The 26909-nt window shown below is 41.4% G+C and overlaps 3 protein-coding genes across 3 annotated transcripts; all 3 read right to left on the bottom strand.

Annotated features, from left to right (window-relative positions):
* Positions 1-283: 283 nt before the first annotated feature.
* Positions 284-5835, bottom strand: plk3 (polo-like kinase 3 (Drosophila)). Its single transcript, XM_015956965.3, has 15 exons — positions 5465-5835; positions 4520-4627; positions 4326-4442; positions 3969-4098; positions 3746-3833; positions 3335-3430; positions 3050-3245; positions 2837-2963; positions 2610-2725; positions 1895-2015; positions 1723-1806; positions 1383-1545; positions 1129-1258; positions 771-881; positions 284-683 (listed from the first exon to the last, which is right to left on the bottom strand). The coding sequence occupies exons 1-15, from the start codon at positions 5693-5695 to the stop codon at positions 486-488; spliced, it is 2016 nt and encodes a 671-aa protein (XP_015812451.1). The 5' UTR covers positions 5696-5835; the 3' UTR covers positions 284-485.
* A 1464-nt stretch (positions 5836-7299) lies between these two features.
* cacybp (calcyclin binding protein) lies at positions 7300-22706 on the bottom strand. The gene is made up of 6 exons (XM_015956963.3): positions 22558-22706; positions 12795-13005; positions 12606-12702; positions 12420-12519; positions 8466-8560; positions 7300-8198 (listed from the first exon to the last, which is right to left on the bottom strand). Exons 1-6 carry the CDS (start codon positions 22573-22575, stop codon positions 8036-8038), a joined length of 684 nt encoding a protein of 227 aa, XP_015812449.3. The 5' UTR covers positions 22576-22706; the 3' UTR covers positions 7300-8035.
* An 873-nt stretch (positions 22707-23579) lies between these two features.
* On the bottom strand, positions 23580-24771 carry mrps14 (mitochondrial ribosomal protein S14). The gene is made up of 3 exons (XM_015956964.3): positions 24616-24771; positions 24062-24226; positions 23580-23967 (listed from the first exon to the last, which is right to left on the bottom strand). Exons 1-3 carry the CDS (start codon positions 24682-24684, stop codon positions 23785-23787), a joined length of 417 nt encoding a protein of 138 aa, XP_015812450.3. The 5' UTR covers positions 24685-24771; the 3' UTR covers positions 23580-23784.
* Positions 24772-26909: the final 2138 nt, after the last annotated feature.

The raw sequence follows: 26909 nt of genomic DNA, 5'->3' as shown, positions 1-26909 counted from the left end.
AGACTTAGTGTTTAGACAACTTTGAGAAGCCGTGCCTGCACAGTCGATTAGCTGCAGGGTCATTGGCTTTCAAAGATTCACCCAAACAGCCGTGGGTTTGTGAGTTCATGTGGAAAAAAAACAAAAACAAAACAAAACAAAAAAACAGGAAGTGTCCACTCCGGGGATCCATCATTTCAAACAAGGTATCAAAACCCCTCCAGGTGGACACCTTTGAGGCAAAAGCTGGGTAGGCACAAACCCTCGAGGCAGCTGCTTCTTTGGGGAAACTTCAGGACCGCTCCACACTCGTCAAGATCAAACTAATCATCCAGTAACGATTATATCACTCAGTTGAGTTGAGCAGCTTTTCATCAGTCATGAGACAACACCCGCCCTCTGCACCGCCTTCAGCAATCAACCAGTCAGGCCGAGAAAAGGAAACAGTTTTCAGAACCAGTCCGTCCACTTCTGTTGCCACTATGAGAGGCACAGAGCAGTCCTTCTCAGGCATCCGAGTGGTGCTGGAGCAGCTGGACCACATATTTGAGTCGATGACGAAGCTCGGACGTGCAGCCCATCTCGTTCAGCATGCTGAGGAGGTATGTGTAGGAGACGCGCTCACGGGTGATGTAGGTCAGCAGGTAGGAGTCGTCAGAGGACTTGCACAGGATGATCTTTGTATGGTCCGTGTAGAAGTTAACCTGAAAACGGAACAACAAAAAGGACATTAATATGTAAATTAACACTTTTGTGCATTCGTTTGAAAGATTCGAGGTTTTTCCCCACACCTGTAGAGTTCCGTTGTTGAAGAGCATGACAAGAGCGTGATCGGTCTTCACCCACTGAAGGAGAAGAGGAGGAGAACCAGACACCTGTTCCTCACAGTGCAGATCTCCACCCTGAGAAGGACAACAATGTTTAAGTCCTGGCAGCTTTTTGACAGAATACACCAATTCAGCTTCCACCCGTCCCCCCGCCCCACCGTCCACTCCTTTGTTCCCTCCTCCCCATGATTGATGTCAAGTTGTTGTTATTGTTGTTGTTAGCCTCAAGGGCAACATGCCGATTATCACTTGTAAGTCGCTTTGGACAAAAGCGTCTGCCAACTACATAAACATAAACATTCCACATGCAGCCATTTCATACCTCCATAAGGTTCTGCTCCATGTAGTTCGCCATGAGTTCAACGATCTGTTTCTGACTGCGGAGCTGCTCGGGCAGCGAGTGGGTTGGGAAAGTGAAGTGTTTGTTGTTGGTCAAGCAGTAGTGAACTTTTCTGTTTGAGGAAATAAAAGACGTTAGTTTAAATGATCCCAAACTCGTCTACGTGGGAGCTTTTGTAACCATCGAGTCCCCTTTAGTCTGCAGTGAAGCAGGAAGAATATAAATTGGAGACGTACTTGCGTTGGTCACAGAGACTGAGATGTGTTCCCTCGTTGAAGAGCACACCGATGCTTTTGTTCGAGAGCTGGTAGCCGAAGCCGTATTTGTTCGAGTAGTCGACCCATTTGGTGACCCACAGAAATGACTGAGGCCGGGACAGGCAGGGTGGGTTTCTATTAGCTGGAGAGGAATGAGAGGAAAGGGCCATTAGACACAAGATATCAGGAATCAAAAATAGGAATACATCTGCAGTCTGAATTTTGCAGACTTGGGTTAGCTGGTATTTCAAGGACCTAATGTCCAAATAATCACATCTGGACATCAAAACGTGACTTTACCAAGTTGCTCCCATCTCACCTGCAGGCATGTTGGCCAGGCAGTTTTTCAGGACTTTCATTGCAGCTTCTGCAATGGCTGTGGGAGTCAGGACATCCTCACACGCTGCAGAATGAATAAGCAAAATAATTGTTATAAAAAGGGTAAGATGAAAGAAACTTTAAATCAAGACCTTTGAGGAGGCGGGGCCTACGTTCAGAGCTGCTAGCCATGGTGCCTTTGAAGGAGCGAGAGATGGACTTCCTGGATTCCTCCTCAGCTGGCGTCTGTTCCAGCGGCACGGTGCTGACCAGCTGACCGGAGGGAGACGGCACCTGAGAAGGAACACGAGATTGATGCATTTTAAAACGAGTTTCAGGACAAACAACAATTATTTGAATGAGTCACTGCATGAGCAGCTTGCTGAAGCAAACAAAACCTCTACCACATCTCAAACAACTGGCACCTGATTTTGGTTTTACACTTGCATTTGCACAGAGGTGAAACCACGGTTACATGTAGCACGGTTGACTTCTAGTTTTAAAAACATGTTTATCATGAAGCAGTTCAATACCAAACAAATACATTGCTTGCTTTCATGTGAGATTTAAAAAAAACAAAGAGTCAAAAGCTCTTTGGTGTAGTCCAGGATGCATTCTAGTTTCTCAGAACAGGCTCATTACACAAAGAAACAACCCAGCTCCTATCACGCTCCAGAAATAGAAACCAGACGAGCCTGATTAGGGCAAGGCTAGATTCGGTCCAGGTTGAGCATCCTAGCCTTTACATCTTCAAACATTTCAGCCACAAAACCCTCAGCAGACTCCTTATAAAAGACTACAGTGCCAGCTTTTTAAACCCATTTTTAATTCAGTTGTGATGCGGTTTTCTTGCAAGAGTTGGGGAAAAGAAAATAATAAAAGATGCACCTCGTTGGGTCCCACGGTTTTGTAGCTTATCTGCCGGTTGATGGAACACTTAACGATGCCCGACACCAGCTTGGAAATGTCTTTGTCATCTTTTTCCTCACATGGCATCTTTTCCACTGCAAAACAAGATAATAAAAATTAGGACACTGCAGTCACACGGAAGTGGGAGTGCTGGAAAATGCTTAATGAAAATCTATTATTGGGTTTGAGCACTCGTTGTCGCTTACCTTTAGCTTTTTTCTTGCCAAAGAGGCTCTTGGCCACTTTGGTGAAGAATTTTTTGGCAGGGCTTGGAGGATAGAGCTCTGGCACCATCACGCAGCTGCTGGGAGGGAGTTTGTCAGGAGTGAAACCCTGAAAAGAAAAACAGGAAAGTGAGGAAAGATCCCACAGATGGCAGAAATGTTGCAATAAACAAAAACACGTGAGCATCAACATACTTTGAAGAACTCGTGGTTGAGGATTTGTTCCAGAGTGAGTCTGTCGCCGGGACTTTTCTGTAGGATGGACGAGATGAGTTTCTGAGCAGAGGGCGAGATTGTGGAGGGCAGGTTGTACCGAACTTCCTTTATACACTTGTACGTCTCTTTCAGGTCAAGCGTCTCAAACGGAGGGTTGCCACACATCAGCGTGTACCTATGAAGATGAAACAAATGTCAGTAAGACGGGATACGAAACGAAGATGCTGGCTGAAACGGAATGTAGGAAACTAACTGGAAACTCACATGACGCATCCGAGTGACCAGACATCTGACTCTGTGCCGTGACCCTGCCTGTTGAGCACCTCCGGGGCCAAGTAGTTAGGAGTGCCACAAATTGTTCTGGGAAAACAAGCGTTGGCCTGATTTTTATCTCAAAAAGAATGCTAAACAGTCTGTTTTACAAAAGCCACAGAGGAAGCATTCATTTTTCTGCAACAGTCATTCTGGTTTTCCACAGGAAGTAGTCAGACACGTATTGAAACTCTGCTCTAAGTACAGACAACGCTCCCCTGGAAAAGTCTGCAAACTGATGCAAGACTTCTAGGTCAAGGAGGTTTTTAATGTCGCCCAAAAGGGACTTTATGGTCTCTTAGCTGGAAACTACCATCATATTCACAAGAGCTGTGGATCTACACAGACCATAAGAATACTAACTTTTTTCTTTGCTCGACTGTCTCCAACTTGGCTGCAAGGCCGAAGTCTCCCAGCCGTAGCTCCATGTTCTCGTTGACAAAGAAGTTCCCTGAAGGAAAAAGGAAAACAAAAACAAAAAAACAATGCAGGTGTCAAGTCAGCATTCCAAAGACGGTATAGGCCTGACTAAAGAGGGATTCCTGGGATTTTTGTTTGTGCGTGTCAGGTTATTCAACCCACATACCAAGCTTGAGATCTCGGTGGAGAATGCCCCTGCTGTGGAGGTACTTGAGGCCGGATATGATCTGTTTGAGGTAATATCGCACCTCCGGCTCGGTCAGCGTGTGCCTTGCCTTCCAAATGTGTGCCAAGGACTGCAGAGACAGATCACGAGAATGAAGACATCACCCTTTCTGCTGAGCCATAAACCCACAGGGCTTTGCACTCATTGTCATTGTCATGTGACATCACAAAAGCAGGTGCTTTCAAAGAAAATTTATAATTGGTGAAAATTCGAGTGCGATAAATACGATCAGGCCACACGTGCCAATGTGATGCAGCACCAGGCTGACTGAGTGTTCTGGAGGTTTCTGAGACTCACCTTCCGACTGCAGAGCTCCAGGAAGATGTAGATGTTTTCTTGGTCTTCGAAATAATGAGAAAATTTCACCACATGCTTGTGAGACAGGGTTCTGTGCAGCTCGATCTCGTTTGTAATCTGTCAATATTGCATATTTGATCAGTTTGTGAAGATGTTGCAGGCATAGACCTTCTCCAAGAAGTACAACAGCATACCTTGTCCCTCTGATGTGGTTTGGAGACCCTGCTCTGAGGGATCACCTTCACAGCATACATTTTGTTGTTGGAAAGGTCAGTCATCTCATAGCATCGCGCAAATCCACCCTGAAAGGAGGGAAAACAAGCATGAGCATGGAAGGAACCGAGTGCAGCAGGTTGAAAACCTGCAATGGCCATAAATAACCGGCCTTAAAAAAGGTAAATCTTTCCCTCGGGGATCAATGCAGCTCCAGTCTGAGCCTTAATGATCAATCATCAATAATTAAGCCAATTCTAAAGAGCTGCGTGTGGAGAAAACAACCAGAAATCATTTAATAAATTAAGATAAGCCACGTCTTTTGTTTGCATGTGCTTCAAATCCTAACAATCCGCCCCAAATTGTTTTCTTTCTTTCTTGATACCATCGAGTTTCCACTGGCATGGGGAGGTTGAAGGATGAAGCAGACCTGCACTGCTGCATTCATTACCCGTGAAAGTGACGGAGACGTTTCCAGCTCTGCGGCAGGCAGCAGAAAAGGGGGAGACGTCGTTAAATCAAGAAATGATAAATAGGCGGGGTGCCCGACGCAGCAACACGTTAGTGCTTTGATTCATACTGCAATTAAAATCGGCCATTTAAAGCGAGGATTACATGAGGTGTTCATCTAACCATGTGCACGCGCGCGCGTACAAACACACACACACATGAGCTGGGCACACCTTGCGCCTGATTCATTCACCAAAACAGAAAGGAAAAAAACGCGCAGCGTCAGAGGGGGAGAGATTAGTCACATCCACCACCACGAGGTCCTTCCCTAAGCCCTTCATACACCCAAGAAATGCCTCCACATCACTTTTAATCTCCCAATAAACGCCAACTAATTCATTCAGACTCTAGATCCGTCTGCCTCAGAGCCAAACCGGTGAACCAAATTGTGTTTAGTCCAATGGAAACCTTCCTACCTTTCCCAGAAGCTTCCCTTTACTGTAGGATTTTCCCGTTTTCGGGTCCGTCACCGCCTGAGCCATCTCCGGTTTGCTTTGTTCCGGTTTGTTCCTGCTGTTTTTCGCCGGAGCCGAGTTGCAATTAAAGGACTGCTGCTGTCCACGCTCCGGAGCGGGCTTGCATAAATCCGCATTCATGATGCCGTGGCAGGAAAAACGCTGCGCCGCCGTGAAACAACCAGACTCCATGAAACACTAACCCGATATAAATAAAAAAATATGTTACTAAAAAAAAATGCCTCAGCAGGTATAATTCAGCTCGGTGACAAGACCCAACAGTCCGCCTGTCTCCATCTGTCGCGTCTAGGCGAGACTCTGCCATCTGCCGGGACATATATAAGCAGGGTGACGTCACGGAGCCAGCGGGGGCGGAGGGAGGTGGCGCACTGGTGGAGAACTTCCAGATGAATTGCTTTATGAAAGTCCCCCATCAAACATGTACCGGGGGCTCAATATGAATGAAACATGTATTGAATAAAAACAACCAGGCTGGGGAATACGCTGCAAGCAGGCCGAAGGATCACGGCCCAAAGCAGGGGCGGCCCCACGGGGGGCCAGGGCCAATCGTGCAAATTTGATGCACACTTTTAAAAATTAAAAACAAAAACGACAGTTAAAACTCTCATTTATAGCTATATTATTCAGAAGTACTATTGTTGGTCCTTTGCATTTTGGAGGCACTAGTGTGGAACCCAGATATGTAGCTTTGCTCATGCTCACTGTTTATTCAGGGGAAACAAAATAAATGACAAAAAGCTGCATTTACTGATTACTTTCAGCTTTTCTCCCTTTATCCAGATTCTGTTACCATAAAGCCCAGATTGTATGTGAAATAGATGAGGAAACAGCAAATGATAAATCTGTTTATCCAGTTGGGTCGTGGGGGCAGCAGTCTAGGCAGGACAGCCCAGGCTTCCCTCTCCCCGGCCACTTGGGCCAGCTCCTCTGAGGGAATCTCGGGGCGTTTCCTGGCCAGCTGAGAGACACAGTCCCTCAAGCGTGTCATGGGTCTTCCATTTAGGTCTTCTCCTGGACCATTGGTGAGGGTATTGTAAATCGAAAGAAAAATCAAGAGCTTTGCATTCCGTCTCAGCTCTCTCTTCACCAAGACAGATTGGTACAATGCCCGCATCACTGCAGAAGCAGCACCAATACGCTTGTCGATCTCACGCGCCAGCTTTCCCTCACTTGTGAACAAGACCCTGAAATACTAAGACTCCTACACTTGAGGCAGGACCTCATCCATGAACTGCAGAAGGCAGGGATTTCAAATGATAGCAAAAGAAAAAATAAGTATTGCCTGAATCAGAGTCCAAAAGTGGTTAATATCAAGACCTCTCACCCCCTAGAAATGCTGTTTGAGACTTTATTTCAAGATTTTGTCTTCCAGAATAACGTGAATAAAACATTTTTTTATAAATGAAAAAAAAGTGTTTTAAAAATGGCTGGAAAACTGTCAGGCCTTAAAATGTATTAATCAAATTGCAATTGTAAGTGTGCCTCCATCCCTACAATATAAGGCTAATTTAATCAGTTCAAACACCATGGTACTCGGTTCTAATTTTCTTTTTCACGTAACCTTAAAGAGACAAAAGATTAATCCAATCCGCCTAAAAATCTATTTTCAATAATAAAACTTCACATAAATCCTCAGCCCAGCACTCACTTTTTTGTGTAACCCCCCCCCCCCCCCCATTTAGCCATAAGCCAGAATTCTTCAGATATCAGCAAACGTCACGTAGCTGCCATCTAGTGGACAAAAAGAATATAGCAACAACTTGACCTATGCAGGATTTAGTTTGCATGTAGTTTTGAGTGTTTATTGAACACCTTGAGCTGAAACGGTCTACATAAGCGGGAAAAGATGCAACTCTAAGTCAAAGAGTATTTTTTAACTTGCTTTAAAATAATAAAATGAAGTAAAACCTGCATACTTCATCCACAGCCAGTATCTGATCATAACCAAATATCAGAAAACAGAAGTACAAAAACTCATTTGTTGTTATATTTGAACGTGACAAGCAGCCTGAGAACTGATGAAAATTAGGACAACGGCTAAAAGAACAAAATTACAAGATACATTTCCACAATGAAAGGAAGCAGTGCTGCTATTCACGGGAATAACATGGATAACTCATCAAAAACACAAAGCACTTTGAGGAATTATATTGAATGGACGAAATCAAATGAAAAACACTAACATGCATGCAATGTTTTTAGTATCGTACTGGAATGATGGTGATGAAAACAAAGAGGAAATGGAAAAAATGAAGTGTGAAAGAATAAAAGGCCACACTAACAAACTGGCTGAAACTTTGATGCCATGGTAACAAAGACCAGCCCTACTAAGTAAAGATAGATCACTGAGGAGGTGCTGCCCCCTGCTGGACATCAGCATTGTTTCCAAATCAGGGTGAAAATGAGTTCATCCAGGCTGCAGATAATGTTATTTATGAGTATTTGTATTTAAGTCATGCCTGCCGGAGCTCCCCGTAGGTCTCACTGGCTCCCGCTGTGGAAATTCAACATTTAAAAGTCCATCATTTCTTGCCCTCTTAGTTTCTTCTCTTGGGACTCTGACCAGGCTTTGTTGATAGTTCTCTTCATCTCGTCATCTCCATCCTCATAGATCTTCTTCAGCATGCTCATGAGGCCATCACTGGGGTCTGCATTCTCATCCATATTGGGTTTACTGCCAACAAAAGACAGGGACAAATAAATGAGTGTTACATGTATGCTTTAATAATCTCCTTATATCACTGATGTGTACATGTATTGTTGTATTTAAATGATCAGAAATAACTTTTTTTTCTGCATTTAAAAATGTGAAAACGAAAATCTGCAATTGTTGTGCGGCCATGATTTAGAGTAGTTCTGAAAACAACCCGTGTACCACGGGGTCTTATCTAAGACCAATGACTGAACACATTCCACATCCAGTGATTCATTCTGAACTTACTCTTTCTCTTTAGCCTGTTTTTCCACTGATGTGAGGCACTCCCACTTCTTTGTTGTCTGCTTTTTGCACATGACCAACATCATGTCAGTTTTTATCTGGAAGGAAAACAACAGCCTTTGAGTTTTACAATAACATCCTAACAGAAAAAAACAAAACAAAAAACATTTATTCTGATAGCAAATGCTTCTATTCTTCAGACAGAGACAGAGATACAAAAGACCATGTATTAAAGGCCCAGTGTGTAATATTTGTACTTGATTACTATTGAATTCTATGAGGCAATTCACAAACTTGTCCTTTTCCCATTGCTAATTCTCTCCAAAGTCTACTTTAACTATTTCCATTAGCTAAAAACTGTGGTCGACGCTTTACTGACCCTTTGCACGTGACGTTACGCCACTCATGTGACCGCCCCCTTCGCCATGAAGGACAGCAAAAAGACCGTTTACACCCATAGAAACTCCAGTGAAGGTAGTCAAAACAAGCCAGTTTGTAGCCTTTTATCGCTTTTATTTAGTTGATTTGACAGTAAAATGGTTTTAGCTTGCTGCGTGGTTGGCTGCACTAACAGACAAGGACGTGAACTCAACTCGTTTTTTCTTTTTAATAACTTTGATGGAGACTGAGGACGGAGATGAACTGCGGCGATCAATCAATCAAGCGGACTATTGCAGCGAACAAGTTTTTACCAGGTAAGATTAATGCTAATTTATTTCACGAGGAAGACAGGGGCAGGGATAAATATGATGTGTTTATACAAGTTATTGATAATCCTGATGGATGGGTATTTCACCATGGAGGCTGCGCTCCGTCCATTGTAGTGTAAAGCGAGACAATTGTTAACAATATTAAAGCTCTGATGTATGATTACGTGTGTTAAAATTACTTTATTTATTTATATGAGCGTCAGCGTTCAGAGATCTTCTCATTCCGGTGTGAGAGCAGCAGCTGAACCCGGTAACACCACCAGCAACAGAAGCTGGCAGGGATCCGGACTTTTTAAAAATCAGCTTTGGTGTAAAGTAAAACGCTGTTTATAACATAAAGTTGTAAATCCAGAGGGGTGAATTTAGGCAAAGTCAGAAACACGTTTACATCGGTGAACAGCTGCAGAGAGAACGTAAGCTAACGTTGGTAAGCTAGTTAACATACCGCTTTCTATGAGCCCCGGCTAGATGCGCTACTTGTTCTGATAACTGAACTGGGCATGAACTAGTTGAAGGAATGCTGGAGGAGTTTTGTTTTTGTTTTGATCGCAAAAACAATTTCAGGCTCTACTTTCCCCTTTGTTTAGTAATCGCGTTGCTCACTGTTTACATGCTTTTGCCGTCCACCATGGTGGACACACGTGATTAGGTGACGTCGGTGCAAAGGGTCAATAACCATACGCCATCTTAAAATACTGTACTAATACTGCTCCATGTTTGCATTTGGACATGAAAGTGGATTAGGGACAGTCTCTCTGCTCAGAAAAAAACATCACATATTTATTAAGAAGTATTATAATAGGACTACTTCACACTCAGACCACCAAACATGAAAACATCAGAAAATATTCCAGAACACTGTAATCATCCTTAAGAGGTTATTGTTATGAGTCATGAGTGCTAATGCTCTGATGAGTTGGTTGTGATTAAATGTTTAGTAGGGCTGCGCGATATTGGGAAAACATGAGATATTCGATAACAATGATTAATATTGCGATGACGATATTACTTGCGATAATTAAAAAATTAACTCAGGAACAAAAATAATCAAAAACAAAGAAATTTAAAAAAATTTAAAAAATGAGAAAAGCTAAAGATGTGAGGAAAGGGAAAATGAACAAGAAAAGGCGATCAGTGGATCCCAAGAAAAGCAGAATCAGCAAAAAGAGCAGAACAAAGCTAACTCAGGTGTTTGCTAATCATCAAAATTAAGTGCCGTCCGCCTCAAGGACGGGACTCTAACCTAAGAGAACCCACCCAATTGGCCAAATGGATGAAGAGCTCTATTTGATTTGTTAAAAAAAAACATCATGCTTTCGCCGTTTGACAGAATGCATTATGTGTAGCAAACATTTGGGCTGACCATTCACTGTGATATTTAGCTGTTCTTTGCGATATGCATATTGTGCATGCTGATATCACGATAACGATATATTTGTGATATATTGTGCAGCCCTAATGTTTAGGAAGAGCTGGAGCTGCAGGTAAATGCAACTTTATCTCAGCTGTTTGCTTGCCTACTTTAGTAAACCAGTGCTAAGGGCAAAATGCTGTTCTGACTCTTTAATGCAGCAGGAATGTTACAATATTATGAAATTATCTCATCACGTGTTTCTCCTCCAGCATCCCTGAATCTTCTGGTGCCCAGATCAATATATTGGGATTTATTTTAAACGAGTAAGGCTGTAGCATACTGGTGGCCATTTCTCACCAGAAAAAGTATTTATGTTGCTAACATTAGGTTTTAACGGGGTTAAATACTGATGGTGTTTACACCACACTCAACGTAACCCCCCCCCCCCCCCCCCCAAGAACTTTCAAGCCCAAAATCGCTCTGAGAAGTTAAAGCGACAGCACTCATACTCGCTGTGAGCGCCGTTCTGTGTCTGCGTGCTGTCTCTTCAACTGTGACTGGTCAAATGACAACATGTGACTAACACACTAGAACAAAGATCGTTTGTGAACAAGGCAAATCCCCCCTCCTTTCTCCGATTCTCATCTAATTGCCTTTTTGATATGTGTGGGCTACTGTAGCTGCAACACTTAAGCCTAGTCCACACGTAGCCGTTTATTTTTATAAACGAATATCCGTCCCTCCAAAAACTTGCATCCACACCACCTCGTTTTAAAAAAAACCTCTGTCCACACATACCCGGATAAATACGTTGTTAAGGACATGCCAGACCTGTAGGCGGCAGTACTTCCCCTGTTCTTAACCTCGTCCGTCGTCTGTGGTCTTCCGCAAGGAGCAGTAATTCCGCTTGCAAAAACAAACAAGCAAAAAGCGCTTGGACAACTGATAAAGCGAGCGCAGCTCTGAGGGCATCCATGCTGTCGGCTAGTGTAAACACAGGTCGCACACGTGATGTCAGCATTTTTTTTGTCGCGGACAGTGACGTTGCGGACCTTAAAACTCTGGTTTTGTCTGTCCACACGCAGACACCCAAAACGGAGAAAACGCAGAACTTCACTTTGGCCGGAGTTTTTAAAAAGATCCGTTTTTGTGTGAAAAAACTCAGTTTTCGTGTGGATGACAGGCCAAAACGTAGAAAAATATCTACGTTTTGGCAGATCCCCGGCTACATGTGGACAGGGCCCTAGTCTGAACTGCGTGGCACTAAGGAGTCAAATATTTCTACAAATTGGAGCTAAAACAACATTTTGTGTTTAAAAATCATTTATTTTTTTTATAGTTTCCTCCCACTGACTCAATTTAAACTTATTGTCTTGCCAAGAACCAGAACTATTGAAACAAGAAAAATAATGTTTATGTTTAATTATTTACTTGGCAGATGCTTTTATCCAAAGCGACGTACAATTTTAAATCTACAGGGCATGTTGTGATCTGTGGGGGAAACCCACGCATGCATGGGGAAAACATGCAACTCCACGCAGAAACGCAGCAGCCGAGTTTCAAACTTGCAACCTTTTCGTTGCGAGGCAACAGTGCTAACAACTGCACCACTACGCAATAAAAACTTAGCCATGGGGCAATAAAAATAGTGATTTAATTTGCTGTCATTTCATAAACAATAAAACATGTGCATTTTGGATGTATTTTGAACTCCTTACATAAAATTGCGTGAAGAGTGAAATAATAAATGCACCTGATCATCTGGAATGGGTAAAAAAGGGAAGACAGTGTCAGGAGGGTAGTGATGAAAATAACTTCGTAGATAGCTGTTCATAAAAAATTGAGCCAAATGTAACGTACAGCTGCTTTTTAATGTAGAAAAGCTTTATTCACCTTTTTATAGCTGTCCTGCACACTGATTGGATGCAACAGGTTGAGAACAGTCATCTGATGGTTTTTGCCATCTAGATCCTTGACCAGCACCGAAAACGATCTGCAAGAGACAACATGTGATTTTAAAAAAAATATTTCATATGATGAACAAGCACAGCAAACGTTATTTGTTACTCACAAGTTTACCTTTCTGTGAAGTTCACCTCCACATTTTCTGAAGGTATTTTCTGCACTTCTTTCAAATTCAGGTAAATTTTGACAAATTTGTCAGACTGATCCCATGCTGTGAATAAATATTTATATAATTTTAAAAATGGAACAATGTGGAGAATTTGCTACTGCCCTCATAAACCTTTAATCTTGAAAGCTCTTTACCATAGCTAGTGATCTTCACTGTGTACGCTGCTTTGGAGGCTGAAGAAGGTTCTGCTTCTCTCCTAGCTTGTTGCTCCTGCTGTAGCCGTTTGGCTGTGAGTTCTTTCTCCACCTTCTTCTGCTCCTCCTTTAGCAGATCCTGAACCCTTTTCCTTTCTGCTTTCCCCAAGAGGGAACCTAGCTCCTGCAGGTCTGATTCCAGCTGACTAATCTGTTGGACAAAAAGGAGGGTGGAGGTAGTGGTGAAAGCAGAGAAACAGATGAACACACATTTTCAGTATAAACCACGGTAAAGGGTATTAACAGTTATAATAACACATTAAAAAAAAACTATTTTTTACATCAAGATTATCTTGTTATCCAATCAACAATATGTATACCAGGAAATAAATGTAGGACTCAGACATATGGCTCAGACTTTTTGCTGCAGCTGTAAACGCAACTTTACGTAATCATTGAGAGCACAAAGCCAAACAAAATACAGCTAATCACAAAGAATTAGTAGCAGCAGCTAAGACGTAAGACGTCTTTGAGCATGCAAAACAGGGATGTCCCGATACAACTTTTTTCACTTCCGATACGATACAGATTATACAGCCTTAAGTACTGACCGATACAGATATCAATCTGATATGAAATCAGCACAAATCACACATATTTTTACCTATTTCATAGCGTGAAATGCATAAAAGACTTGATCAAGTGATTTTATTCAAACAGAAAAGAAAAGTCAACCTTTGGTTGCAAAAATGTGGAGGGCAGGGACTAGGGCCTGACCGATATATCGTCCGGCCGATATTATTGGCTGATATTGGGGTCATTAACAGTATCGGCTATCGGCCAAAAAGACGGCCGATATTGCGCTACCTATCCAGCAGATGGTGCCTGCTTTATGAACTCATGTTGTGTGGCTCCACTCCTTTGAACACAAATTATTGTTTTGGAACTTTTTTTTTTTCAATTTATTCTTATTTATGTTTCTTATGTGCAATTATTTCCTGTCCAGGGTGAATAAGTTCACCAAGTTAACTTCCACAGAGTGTTACTTTGTTACAAAGCACAAGTATTACGTTTTATTTATTGCTGTATTTTTATTATTTTAATATTCTTATAGGGATCTTCTGTCCCTAAACTTGTGCATGTTGTTAGATTCCCCAGAGTTAGCTAAGTCAGAAAAAACATTATGTAACCAGTTGTTTTAGCATTAAGCAATGGAAGGGAAGGCTTGCATTCACCTACATAAAAAACGCTACAGTGTATGTGAATTCACTTACATTGTTTTATGCTAAACTAAGAAAACCAACTGCTGCCAGATCATATTGGGCTGGTTATAAAATGCTTTTTCTGACTTGTCCAACTCTGGGGAATCTTAACAAGACACAATTTTACTGAGTGGTGGAATAATCCTTTAAGTTAAAATGTATTTGTGGAAACCACAGTATACAAGAAAAAACTTGAATGTTAGATTTATGCTGTGACTGAGTTTGTGTGTTCTGTTGTTTTTGAGATCTGCTAAATAAGTCTTATTTGCATTACTTGGAAACCCTAGTGAGTTATTGAGACCGTTCTTTGGTGTGTAATAGCAAAATAAGTAAGCATCAAAAAGGCAGAGAATGAAGGGTTTAAGCTTAAGAAAATTTTTATTTCTTTTTTTGTGAGGGAGATTTACCGGCCATTATATCTGCTATCGGCCTTTGTTAAAAGTTTTATATCGGTATCGGTCCCAAAAAAGCATATCGATCGGGCCTTAGCAGGGACATAAGAAAAAAAAACACAATATTGTTCATTGACCAACTGCTACAAGTCGAGTGTCTAAAGTTTAAAGTTCACACACTCCAAAAATCCTCATGCAATGTTTTGTGATCCTGCTTCAAGTGCACGATGAGGTTGGACTTAAGTCTCTGCAATGAAAAAAAAGTCTCTGCAATGGCTCTCATTTAAATGCCATGCAGAATTTTTTATTTTTTGAAGCTCTTAATGGCTCAGCTCTCCTTTACATACAGTCCAGGGTTGTCACGGTAACCGGTGTAGCGGTAAACCCCGGTAAAAAAGTTGACAATAATAATAACCTCTCTAGTTTTAAAAAAAATATATATTATCTTGGTGGATTACCGTGGCTGCGGTGTAGGCGCAGTGACCCTTACCAGCCACCGTATCATCTGCTGAAGTTGCCGGCGGCACATGCGCACTTTACTGTTTACAACCAAAACTTTCTTGAAGCTAAAGCTGAAATAATGGTTAAAGGAGGAGACGGCTGCGCTCAGGACATTTATTATCCCTCAAAGAAGACAAAGTCGGAAGTATGGGCATTTTTTGGATATTTGAAGAATGCCGAGGGACACTTGCTAGAAGACAGCTATCCTGTTTGCAGCACGTGCAGAAAAAGTGTCTGTGAAAGGCAGCAACCCTTCAAATCTCATGACACATCTGCATGATCATCACCCACAACTCTACAATCAATGCAAGGCAAGTTGACGTTAGTGTTTTAGCTAAAATGCGTGATCCGAGGACTTGGGTTGAGGAATAAAGCAACGAATCCAAGATGAGATCCAAAAAGCTGTTAAACTCAGTGAAGCAAGCCATCATTAGGCTGAAAAAACAAAAGAAACCTATCAGAGAGATAGCAAAAACATTAGGCGTGGCCAAAACAAGTTTGGAACATTCTCAAAAAGAAGGAACACACCGGTGAGCTCAGCAACACCAAAATACCTGGAAGACCACGGAAAATAACTGTGGTTGATGACCGAAGAATCCTTTCCCTGGTGAAGAAAACACCCTTCACAACAGTTGGCCAGATCAATAATGCTCTCCAGGAGGTAGGTGTATCTGTGTCAAAGTCAACAATCAAGAGAAGACTCCACCAGTGTGAATACAGAGGGTTCACCACAAGATGTAAACCGTTGGTGAGCCCCAAAAACAGGAAGGCCAGATTAGAGTTTGCCAAACAACATCTAAAAAAGCCTTCACAGTTCTGGAACAACATCCTATGGACAGATGAGGCCAAGATCAACTTGTACCAGAGTGATGGGAAGAGAAGAGTATGGAGACGGAAAGGAACTGCTCATGATCCCAAGCGTACCACCTCATCAGTGAAGCATGGTGCTGGAAGAGTCATGACGTGGGCATGTATGGCTGCCAGTGGAACTGGTTCTCTTGTATTTATTGATAACTGCTGACAAAAAAAGCACAATGAATTCTCAAGTGTGTCAGGCAATATTATCTGCTCATATTCAGCTGAATATTTCACTTGCTGAAGACAAAACTGAAGGGAAAATGCCCCAGGAACAAGCAGGAACTGAAGACTGTTGCAGTAGAAGCCTGGCAGAGCATCACCAGGGATGAAACCCAACGTCTGGTGACATCTATGTGTTCCAGACTTCAGGCTGTAATTGACTGCAAAGGACTTGCAACCAAGTATTGAAATGTCTAAGTTTGATTTATGGTTCTTATTCTGTAAAGTGACCTTGGGTGACCTGAAAGGTGCTTTTAAATAAAATGTATTGTTATTATTATTATTAAGTAATTAATTAGCAAATCTAACATACAGTCTGGATAACTGTTCGTTTATCCAGACATGTCAGAAAAGGGGACCGCACATTTGCACAACATATATTGGTATTGGCCAATGTTAGTAATTTTTTTAACACATCTGTTTCGGTTGAATAAGTAAAACTGGGCCGAAATTAATAACCACTATTTTTCCCAACATGTTTCCATTTGTGTATTTTTAAGAGTTTGAGGGGGGGTGATGATGTGTAATTGTTTAGTTTCTAGGGCTGGGGGTAAACGATTATTTTTAAAACGCTTATTCTGACGATTATTTTATCAAATAGTCGACTATTCTAATGACTATTAGGACAATTAATCTAATGATTATATTTCTATTGCACAGTTAATAAAAACCAAAACACCTCAAATAAATTCCTCAAAAAATTGATTAATTGGTACTGTAAGAGAATAAACACTACAGGCCTTCCATTTTGTATAACACTGCTTTTATTGTGTTGCGGTTGTTTATGTTCTGGTGACATGTAGAACTTAAGAGTGCAGGCTGCAGCCTGAGAGGTGGTTGGAGACGGAGTGTCTCCATGCTGCTTTGCTTTAGACACTTATGTGCGTGAGGCGAGTGGTGTTACGACTCTTCCTGGGGAGTTTGGCTCGTGTGCAAAAAGGAAGGGACAATAACGTGGGATTTAAATGTTAAAATGATGATCAGGTTTATTTACAACTACAAAAAACCATAAATCTTTCCATCCACAGGTTGGGAATAATAAAAGTAATTCTGCCTGTGGGGAATTAAAACAAAAGTACAAATAAGTAGGGATGTCCCACTGGGCAAAGATCACAGGGTTCTGGACCAAAATAATCTCCAAAGGTCCAAACTCTAAACTGGGTGGTTAAACCAAACTCAAGGTGATATTTTAAACTAAACCGAAAACCCACAACACTCTAAATGTAATAAAAGGGAGATCTGCACCACAAAAAAGATGAACTCTAAACCAAAACGTAACAGCCTATCCAAATGCAAGAAGCTGTTAGCGAAAACACTAACAGTAGCTTTACCAACGATAAGTTCAAGTTACCAAGTTTAAATAAACCAAAAATGCCCAGCAAACAGACCAGCACGCAGGAGAGACTGCTATCACAAAAACAGCTCTCCTAATGTCTGAAAGAAGCTCCCTTTATGAAGGGAGAAACGCTCCCGGTGATTTTCTACATCTGCGGTAGAGACGAAGCAGCGCATATGACCCCGGGAGTTGTTGTCCGTTGCCGGGAGATGAAGGCGGGCAAAACAGGAAAGGAATCTAGTAGCGGACGGACATTGTTCCGGGTCTTCGGTATTTGGCGGAGATGTTAGTGAAGGCGGAGAAGAGGGCGAACTAGAGGAAAAACAGGCAGATTCCACCTCTATTTATAAACTCTTGGGGATGCAACAAGTGGGCGTGGTGCGTCGACTACCGGATCTGACGACGAATTTTTAGAATCGAGCCATCGACGTCATCAACGCTTCACTACAACCCTGTTACATGACAGTAATGGTAATTGTCTCAGAAGCATTCAAGTAGTGTGTGTGTGTATATATATATATATATATATATATATATATATATATAAACATATCATTATCAGCAAATATCAGCCCAAACATTTCATATCAGTGCATCGTTTTGAAAAAAAAATTCTTTATCACATGGGTGTTCCCAATTTCTTCTTCCATCAATCCATCCATTTTCTGAACCCGCTTGTCCACGTAGGGTCGCGGGGGGGCTGGTGCCCATCTCCTGGACTAAGAGCCAGTCCATCGCAGGGCAACACAAAGACACACAGGACACACAATCACACATGCGAGCGCGCACACACACTGACACACACACACACACTGTGTGGACTGTGGGAGGAAGCCGGAGCGAACCCACGCATGCACAGGGAGAACATGCAAACTCTGAACGGCATTGAATTCACAGATAAAAAAAATGTGGGTTCAACTTTCATTTTGGAACAAATTTTCAAGCAAGGGAAGGGCATGATCTGAGCATGCAGGAAGACTGACCCATCATAAACCTTTGTCAACTGTGCTGAAGAGAAAAGGTACAGAACCGTCGTCGTCTTCCTCCGCTTAACCGGGTCGCGCGGACAGCATCCCAACTAGGGAGCTCCAGGCCGTCCTTTCCCCGGGCTTCTCCACCAGCTCCTCCGGCAGGACCCCAAGGCGTTCCCGGACCAGATTGGAGATGTAACCTCTCCAAAGTGTCCTGGGTCGACCCGGGGGTCTCCTGCCGGCAGGACATGCCCGAAACACCTCCCCGAGGAGGCGTCCAGGAGGCATCCTGACCAGATGCCCAAACCACCTCAACTGGCTCCTTTCGATCCAGAGGAGCAGCGGTTCTACTCCAAGTCCCTCCCGAATGTCCGAGCTCCTCACCCTATCTCTAAGGCTGAGCCCGGCCACCCTACGGAGGAAACTCATTTCGGCCACTTGTATCCGCGATCTTGTTCTTTCGGTCATTACCCAAAGCTCATGACCATAGGTGAGGATTGGGACGTAGATCGACCGGTAAATCAAGAGCCTGGCTTTCTGGCTCAGCTCCCTCTTCACCACGACAGATCGGCTCAGCGTCCGCATCACTGCAGACGCCGAACCAATCCGCCTGTCGATCTCCTGATCCCTCCTACCCTCACTCGTGAACCAAGACCCCCAGATACTTAAACTCCTCCACTTGAGGTAGGACCTCTCCCCCGACCCAGAGTTGGCAAGCAACCCTTTTTTGGTCGAGAACCATGGTCTTAGATTTGGAGGTGCTGATCCTCATCCCAGCCGCTTCACACTTAGCCGTGAACCTACCCAGCAAGAGCTGAAGGTCAGAGCTGGATGAAGCTAGGAGGACCACATCATCCGCAAAAAGCAGAGACAAGATTCTCCTGCCACCAAACTCGACACACTCCACACCACGGCTGCGCCTAGAAATTCTGTCCATAAAGGTAATGAACATAACCAGTGACAAAGGGCAGCCCTGGTGGAGTCCAACCCTCACCGGGAACAGGTCTGACTTACTACCGGCTATGCGGACCAAACTCACGCTCCTCTGGTAAAGGGACTGAAAGGCCCTTAACAGAAAGTCACCCACCCCATACTCCTGGAGCGTCCCCCACAGGGTGCCCCTGGGGACACGGTCATAAGCCTTCTCCAAATCCACAAAACACATGCGGATTGGTTGGGCAAACTCCCATGCCCCCTCCATCACCCTTGCAAGGGTAAAGAGCTGGTCCACAGTTCCACGGCGAGGACAAAAACCACATTGCTCCTCCTCAATCTGAGATTCAACTATCGATCGGACCCTCCGGACATGTTTTTTTGCCACGTCAGTCTACGGTGTTCTACTTCTGATTGACTAGATGCAATCGTGAATCTCCTCCGTGTTGTGAATCATGCGCTTGCCAAATTTAGCACGTCTGTTTATAAGAATGTTCTCGTTAAGAGAAAAACGGCACAAATCCATAACTATGTTCCTCATTCAAAAAAGGACAATTCCGCGGAGAAAAATATACAGAAGAGCTGTGTCCAGGTGAATGTAACGCGGCATAGTTGTACGCTTTCAATTTTTAAATACAGGAGAAATTCAGAAAGTCATTTTTTTTTTACTATTAAAAGGCTGTTTTACTGTCTAACGCTGTAAAATGCCTCACAACACATTTTTATCAAAAATAAATGATCACTGTATATTGTTAATTAATTCAAATAATGTGATATTGATTTAGTGTTGTAGTGTGTGTGCTGCTTTATTTTATATGTGTACTTATTTCAGTCTATTTGTGTTTCTTATGCAGAAAAAAACAAGCAACGATGGACAACTACATGGGGAACAAGACACTCACCCCCCAGCAATGCATACCACTTACAAACTCTATTCTAGATTCTACATTATTTTTTATGGAATTTACCTCTCATATTATGATGCCAAAAAATTATTCTGGACTGATATTTTGCACTGTTTAGCTCATTTTACACCGCTGACTGTGTTCATGTGCAATAAAATAGATTGCAGTCAACTGCACAATTCTCTTATGTTTGTCTTTTTCTTAACTGAAATGTATTCAACACTTGTATAGGTAAAATAGCTAAACAATAACAAACCGATTGATCGAAAAAATAATCGACAGATTATTCGAATGCGTTTCCTGTAACAAAATTAAGTTGGCCTTAAGCTCTTTACAAAATAAAAAAGGTGCCTTGTGCTTTATGGTGTTTTTCAACCCTCTAACATTCAAAGAAGTTAACAAAACTGACATACCAAACAAAACAAATGGCTAGGAATGTTACCTAGTTTATCCGCTCTGGATTTATCCAAACAGCAGGAATAAGCAATACTGTCCAACTATATTATAGCTCATCCAAAACTTCCACCTTTAACAACCAGAAGATAAAAAATATTGGGCTATTTGGTCAGGTGAGATCTCATCCTCAAAATAGCAGCCCATCTTAACAAATGAACAGTATATTAGAAAAAAAGTGTCTTGGTTCTTTCCTGAATATTGAAATGTATCATATTTCTAACATATATAGACCTTCCTCCCATCGATGATGGCGTATCCTTCCTTCAAGAAGGCTTTCTTTCCACGTCGTCTGGCTTCCTCCACCTGGGGTCACAGCTTCTCCCTCACCTCCCGATCCTCTTTGGAGAAGTCATTTTTAAAGATGATCTTCTCCTTGTATACTCTGGCCTCTTTCGAAATCTTCCACACTTCTTCCTTCATCGTACGTGACACAAACTGAATGATGATGGGTCTTGGCATGGTATTCATTGCATCTTTTCTTCCCCAAACGGTGAACGGTGTCCACATTCCTGCTGAGCTCGTCGACAGACACGGGGACCACTCTTGTGAGTATGCCGATAACTTCCTTTCTGATTTTCTCTTCCTCTTTTTCAGCTAACCCAAAAAGCCTGAGGTTCCATCTCCTCTTGTACCGCCCAGCTTCCAGTACCTTCTCTTTCAGAGCTGTTTGACACCCAGAAACTCAACTTGTTTTTGTAGATTAGTGATGTTTTCTTAGTTTACATTAGTTTCTTTCTTCGTGTCTTCTGCGCTTTTTTCGATGTTTTGTAGTTTGATTTCTAGAGCATCCAACTTTTTTTAGAACTTCTTGAACATTGTTCATTCTCACTTCAATGTTCTCCAACTTCCCGTCCAGCCCATCAAATTGTTTCATCAGGATCTCCATCATTTGTACACTCCTCTCTTGCCTTCACACTTCTCTTCCTCAGCTTTTTGGGTTGCAGACTGTTCATATTAGTTTGACTGTCGTCGAGATTATCATCAGCTTGCTCTATATTTTGGGGTTCGTTTTCACTCATATCATCCATCACAGCAATGCCATAATTATGATAGACGATGCCCAAGTTGTTCCATACTCTCTCTCACAGTAATTAGCTCTTCAAAAGTTCTTCAGTTTGTCAAAAACGAATTAAAGTTGCTTCTAATACGTTATGGCTTGTTTTTTTATTTTTACCTTTAAGCAACGTTTGGACTTGGAAAAAACTGATTTCCCTTTGCAGCCTGCTGGGGACCAACTGCTCACTCTGCCATCTTGTTTCGTCTCCACCCCGAGCAGACCCTGTACCGACACCGGGAAGCAAACCCAAGACCTTCTCGCTGCAAGGCAACAGCTCTAACCACTGCGCAGCCCCAATTTCTTCTTAACTATTTTAATTCTGCATTTAATCTTGCTGGATGTTTTTTGTTTATATAGCTCTGGCTATGTTTTATTATGTTTATATTTCAAATGACAGTGGTGTTCCTTCCATTGAACTGTATGACTTAATGCTAAATCTTTTTATAAACTTTGTTTAATTGCTGTTTTTTTTTGTTAAGCAATTTTGTCAAATTCGGAAGTTCTTAAATGTGCTATATAAATAAAATGGATTTATTTTCAGAGTTTACTAAAAATGTCTCGATTTTCAGCACGGTTAGTATGAAGTTCCTAGAATGTTCTGGTAAACTCAAAGCTAAAAGCTACGTTAGCCGTCCAAACTTCTGTTCTGACACACGCAGCTAGAATCACTATGAACACTTTCAGAAATACAGTCGTCTAACTTTAGGAAACCGAAGTTTAATGCACCCAATAACAGCAAAATGAGAAATCCTCACGATACTGATGCTAATGACGAGTGCATGATCGCTTATGGACACGCTGCAATGCTAACTACGTCTAGACAGAAAAAATAGCGAGCCTTGTTAGCTTTTCTCTCAGTAAAACAATAGTCACCTGTTCTGTAAGAGACATTTCGGTCTTGTCCTTGACAGGTGCGTTCAGATTTTCTCCAGTGAAAACCACCGTTGTTTCGGCGTTCTGTAAAAGCAGTATTCCAACCACCAAAAAAAAAACCTTTCTTCTTTTGGATCGTTTTCACAGTTGACTATCTACTGCCACAGCTCAGTAGCGCCACCCTCTGACCTAAAGTATTAACAGCAATACATTTCACTTCAAAACTTAATACAATGGCCATTTCATATTATTTGATTACCGGTAGTTTTATTTTATTTAAGGTAGAAAATACTTATAAATTAAATTCTGAACTTTATTAATATAAAATATGAATGAAAATTAATCAGCTTTTCTCCAAACTAAAATGTTATTTTTGTCTTGATCTGCTAAATTAATTTGAACTATGAACAAATTTTAATTTCTGCTAATGTCGAGTACATTTAACAAGCAAATTTAATAATTACCGTAGAAACTAACACATATCACAAATAATAGTTCTAACTTTCTTTAAGCAAAAGTTCACATCCAGTAGAAGTTTTATGGAAGGGTTATTATCAATTAATATCTTACCTGTTGTAAACAACTTTTTCAATGGCCTCAAAATGGAGAAACAGTAACATTCTGATTGGAAAAACAAGAAAACAACTCGACACAGTGGGGCCAGATACAGCATGTCTTACACATTTAAAACCTCTAAATCGTTTCACCATTAATTCACATAAGACATTGCTTAAAACCTTTTCACATTCACACAAACCTACTTTAAAAGACCTGAATAATTCCTTTATCTGACAAAAATGAATGACCAAATATACACTACATTTAAGTGTAACTGAAATTCAACACAGTAAACTAAATATAAGATTTTCTCCATATTAACTGCCTAAAATAAAAATGTGCTTTTTGATCAGTTATTAGATTTCATTAAGTAAATACATTCTGAGATAGAAAATAGATTTGTTGTTGACAACATTCACAACACTATGAATAATAAGGAAAATGAAAGTTTGAGAAAAACAAAGTACTTTGATACTTTTATTGATGCACAATAAGTGAATAGACATCTGAACCTTGAGGGAGTATTTTCCTTATTAGCATTTTAAACGTCTATAATTTGCCACAGGAAAGGAAAAATGTAGAATAATGAACATAAATGAATTACATCATGGCCTCCTCCTCATGAACACATCAACAGCCTGTCATTAGTCTGACTGACATTGTCCAGAGTCACCACCTTGCCCTCAGGATCCCAGACATCTGATTGTGGTCAGCAAGATGGCGGAAAACGATACGACTCAGCCGCCATCTCTTCTTGACTCCTCGAGGACGGGAAGTCAACACACACCTGTTACGTATCCTCACTGGGCAGCTGTCTCTGGGTAGCGCTGCAATCTCTTTGTCTGCCAGCTCCTGCAAAAATAGCATTAGTTAAAAAACCTTTGATTCAGTTGTACTTTAAATAACTGGAAAATACCATTTAAAAATATAAGTAAACACACTTTACCTGAAGCTCTTTGGGTAGGATAGTGTTCTTCCTCAGAGAATTAATTCGTAACCTCTGGTCAGCGTAGTCAAAAGCCATCTGTCTTCTCTTGACGTCTCTCAGCATCCTCCAGTCAACATAATAGCATCTGGCTTGCTCCACTGCTCCCCAGCAGCTCCTCAGCGCCTGATCACAGTCAACACGAAGTCATCAAACTATTTGTAAATTATAATTAACAGAGTAAACATCACAAAATGAGTTTTAGCATTGTAAAACCGGTAAATGGGAACGGTCTTGAGCTCATCTGTTCTGTTGAGTTCATGCTGGCATCAAATCAAATTGAAGTGATCGTTTTGCCAATTTAGTTTTATAAAACAATGTTATTTGTTGTTAGATAATCGCGCCCCCCAAAACCAAGTTATTTATCATTAAGCTAGCGAGAAAGCAGTTTGGCATTAGCAATAAAACAGTCACTGTTACGTTCTGTTCATTTTCAACAGATGTGCGTAATGCCATGTAAATACAGCTACCTAAAGCCATAGTGTCAACATATACAGCAAGAATAAACAAGGTACCTGTTTGGGTGCGCAGATCGTTGAGTAAAGGGCATTTAACCCCAAACATGCTAACCTGTTGGCAGCCATGATGGATTTGAGTTTCTTCTTCGTGGTCGCCAAGGAAACGAAGATGGAACAATGCTGCCCCCTTCAGGTCACAGAGAGGTCTTAAATCCCTTACATAAGGAGGAGAGACAAATATATTTTGCCAGTCGTGTCACTTTCTTTAAAAACGTTTCTTTAACATTTCAAATATGTATTGTCTCAAGAAGAGCAAATCTCGCAATTTCTGAAAATGTAAGTTTTAATGAACCCAGGATTTTACTGGTTAAATTTATTTTCTATTCAGAATCAGAAAATGTTATTGTCACTATATGTAAGTACAATGAAACTGGTCTGAACTCAGACGGCATATGTGAAAGTAAAACCTATAGTATACCTATTCTAAACCGCCAGATTTACTATCCCTGTTCTCTGTTTGAGACACTGCTGCCGTTAAATTGACTTGAGCACCACACAAGTCTGTCAAATTTAAGATAATTTTGTCTTTGTTAAGGTAATTTTTACTTTCCCCTGAAAATAAACGAAACAAATATCTGCTTGGTATTTAAACGTCTTGTAAAATAAACTAATCACCAACAGAGGGCAGTGTAGCTCTTTGATGCCTTTAAACTCCCATCAGCCACCAGAATATTTACCTGTTCGTGGCGACAGAAAACACAGGAGGAAATCCTTCCACACCCTTGGTGTTGTTGTTGCCATACACGTTTTGTAATGCGAAATATGTAGCACACAGGGATTCGAAGGATCTTGTCATGAAAGTTTTATAAAAAAAAAAAGAGACTTGAGAGATTTGGATGAGATGTTCTGGTGTATAGAAAATGTAAGCAGCTCCTTCTCCGAAGAGAAACACAAACCGCGGAAACCGTGTATTATGGTTTTGCTGCAGGGTGATACATGGCAAACAACATTAAACTTATTTCTGATCCCTGAATTCCATCTTTTTTCTTTACAGCACCAGAAGACAGCAACTCTTTATATCCCTCTATTATAAAAATGGGACTGTCAGTATGGACAGAATGTTTTCATCAAGTTTTTAAAAACGTGGAAAAACAGTTTTGTCATTTGACAGCAGCAGTATATCATAGTTAAACTGCTTTTTAGCCTTCAGATGGTTTTGGCTCACATATCAAACTCCCGATAGTGATGTTCCAAGATCACGAGAAAGGCAAAATCATTACAGAGATGTTGAAAACAAAAAAACATATCCAGAATTGAACTTTCTAAGATTCTTTACTCAAATATGTAAATGATACACAAGGTTACTGGGTTATTTAAGGAAAAAATGCTGTTTGATTTCAGATAAACTCACAAATCATGGTCATGTGCACTTTGCACATAAGTTAGATTTGCAAACTGAATTTAGCTAACATTTGCATGATTATTGCACTGAGTATAACATTTTCACCAACCTTATTTGACTTTGCTGGAACAGCTGTGCAGTTGCGAACTAGACAGGAAATCTCAGGTCCTCCGGTGGAATAAAGGTGAAGACTCGGAAGGTCTGGAATCAGACATTAAATCAACATGCTTCTGAGATAAAAGAGCATCACTCACAGAAACAACAGACAGGTGGCATCGTCCATAAATCTGACAGAAGCCAAGCGAGCACCAATGACACACTGCAGCTTAAACTACTTGGAATATTAGTCATAGTTGCATCTACACATAACAAGGAAGCATGCTTTTGGAAAAATTCACATGAAACTAAATCAGCTTTACATTTAAATCTGTGTATTTTCAAAATAATTACAAATTACAACACAGAGCAGTTCTTACAGTATTTGCTTTAAAGGCCGGAGGTCCAAAGGTTGCAGTGTCACGCATTCAAAATAATCCAAATCTCTTCTGCAGTCACATCTAATTCCCTTTGTTAACTTCTCTGATGTCAATCACCAATGGCTGCTCTAAATGTGGTCTCTGCATTCTTTCACGCCACCCTGAACATGATGATTAAAGCAAATAAATCCCCCTCTGGCTGATCAAACATTGTTTTGATTTACTCTGTACCTCACCGGGAAGAAAATGTGACAGGAACAGATGTCTGTGTATTTTCTTTCTGGTTATTATAAGAATGTTTTGAAGACGAAGGGAAGCAGTAATTTGATCCCATCATCTCACAGCTTTGCTATCTTAATGCCCTGCTGATAAAATGTCAGGTAGATGGTGGTGTAACCCATGAGAAGTATTGGGCTACTAAACCTGTTTATGTTGTCTGAACTGTAATACCACAAATGCCCACCAGGGTGCAG

Source organism: Nothobranchius furzeri, chromosome 11 (genome assembly GCF_043380555.1).
Source record: "Nothobranchius furzeri strain GRZ-AD chromosome 11, NfurGRZ-RIMD1, whole genome shotgun sequence".
Classification (NCBI taxonomy): domain Eukaryota; kingdom Metazoa; phylum Chordata; class Actinopteri; order Cyprinodontiformes; family Nothobranchiidae; genus Nothobranchius; species Nothobranchius furzeri.
The sequence above is the reverse complement of the archived record's forward strand: the minus strand, read 5'-3'. Positions and strand labels throughout refer to the sequence as shown.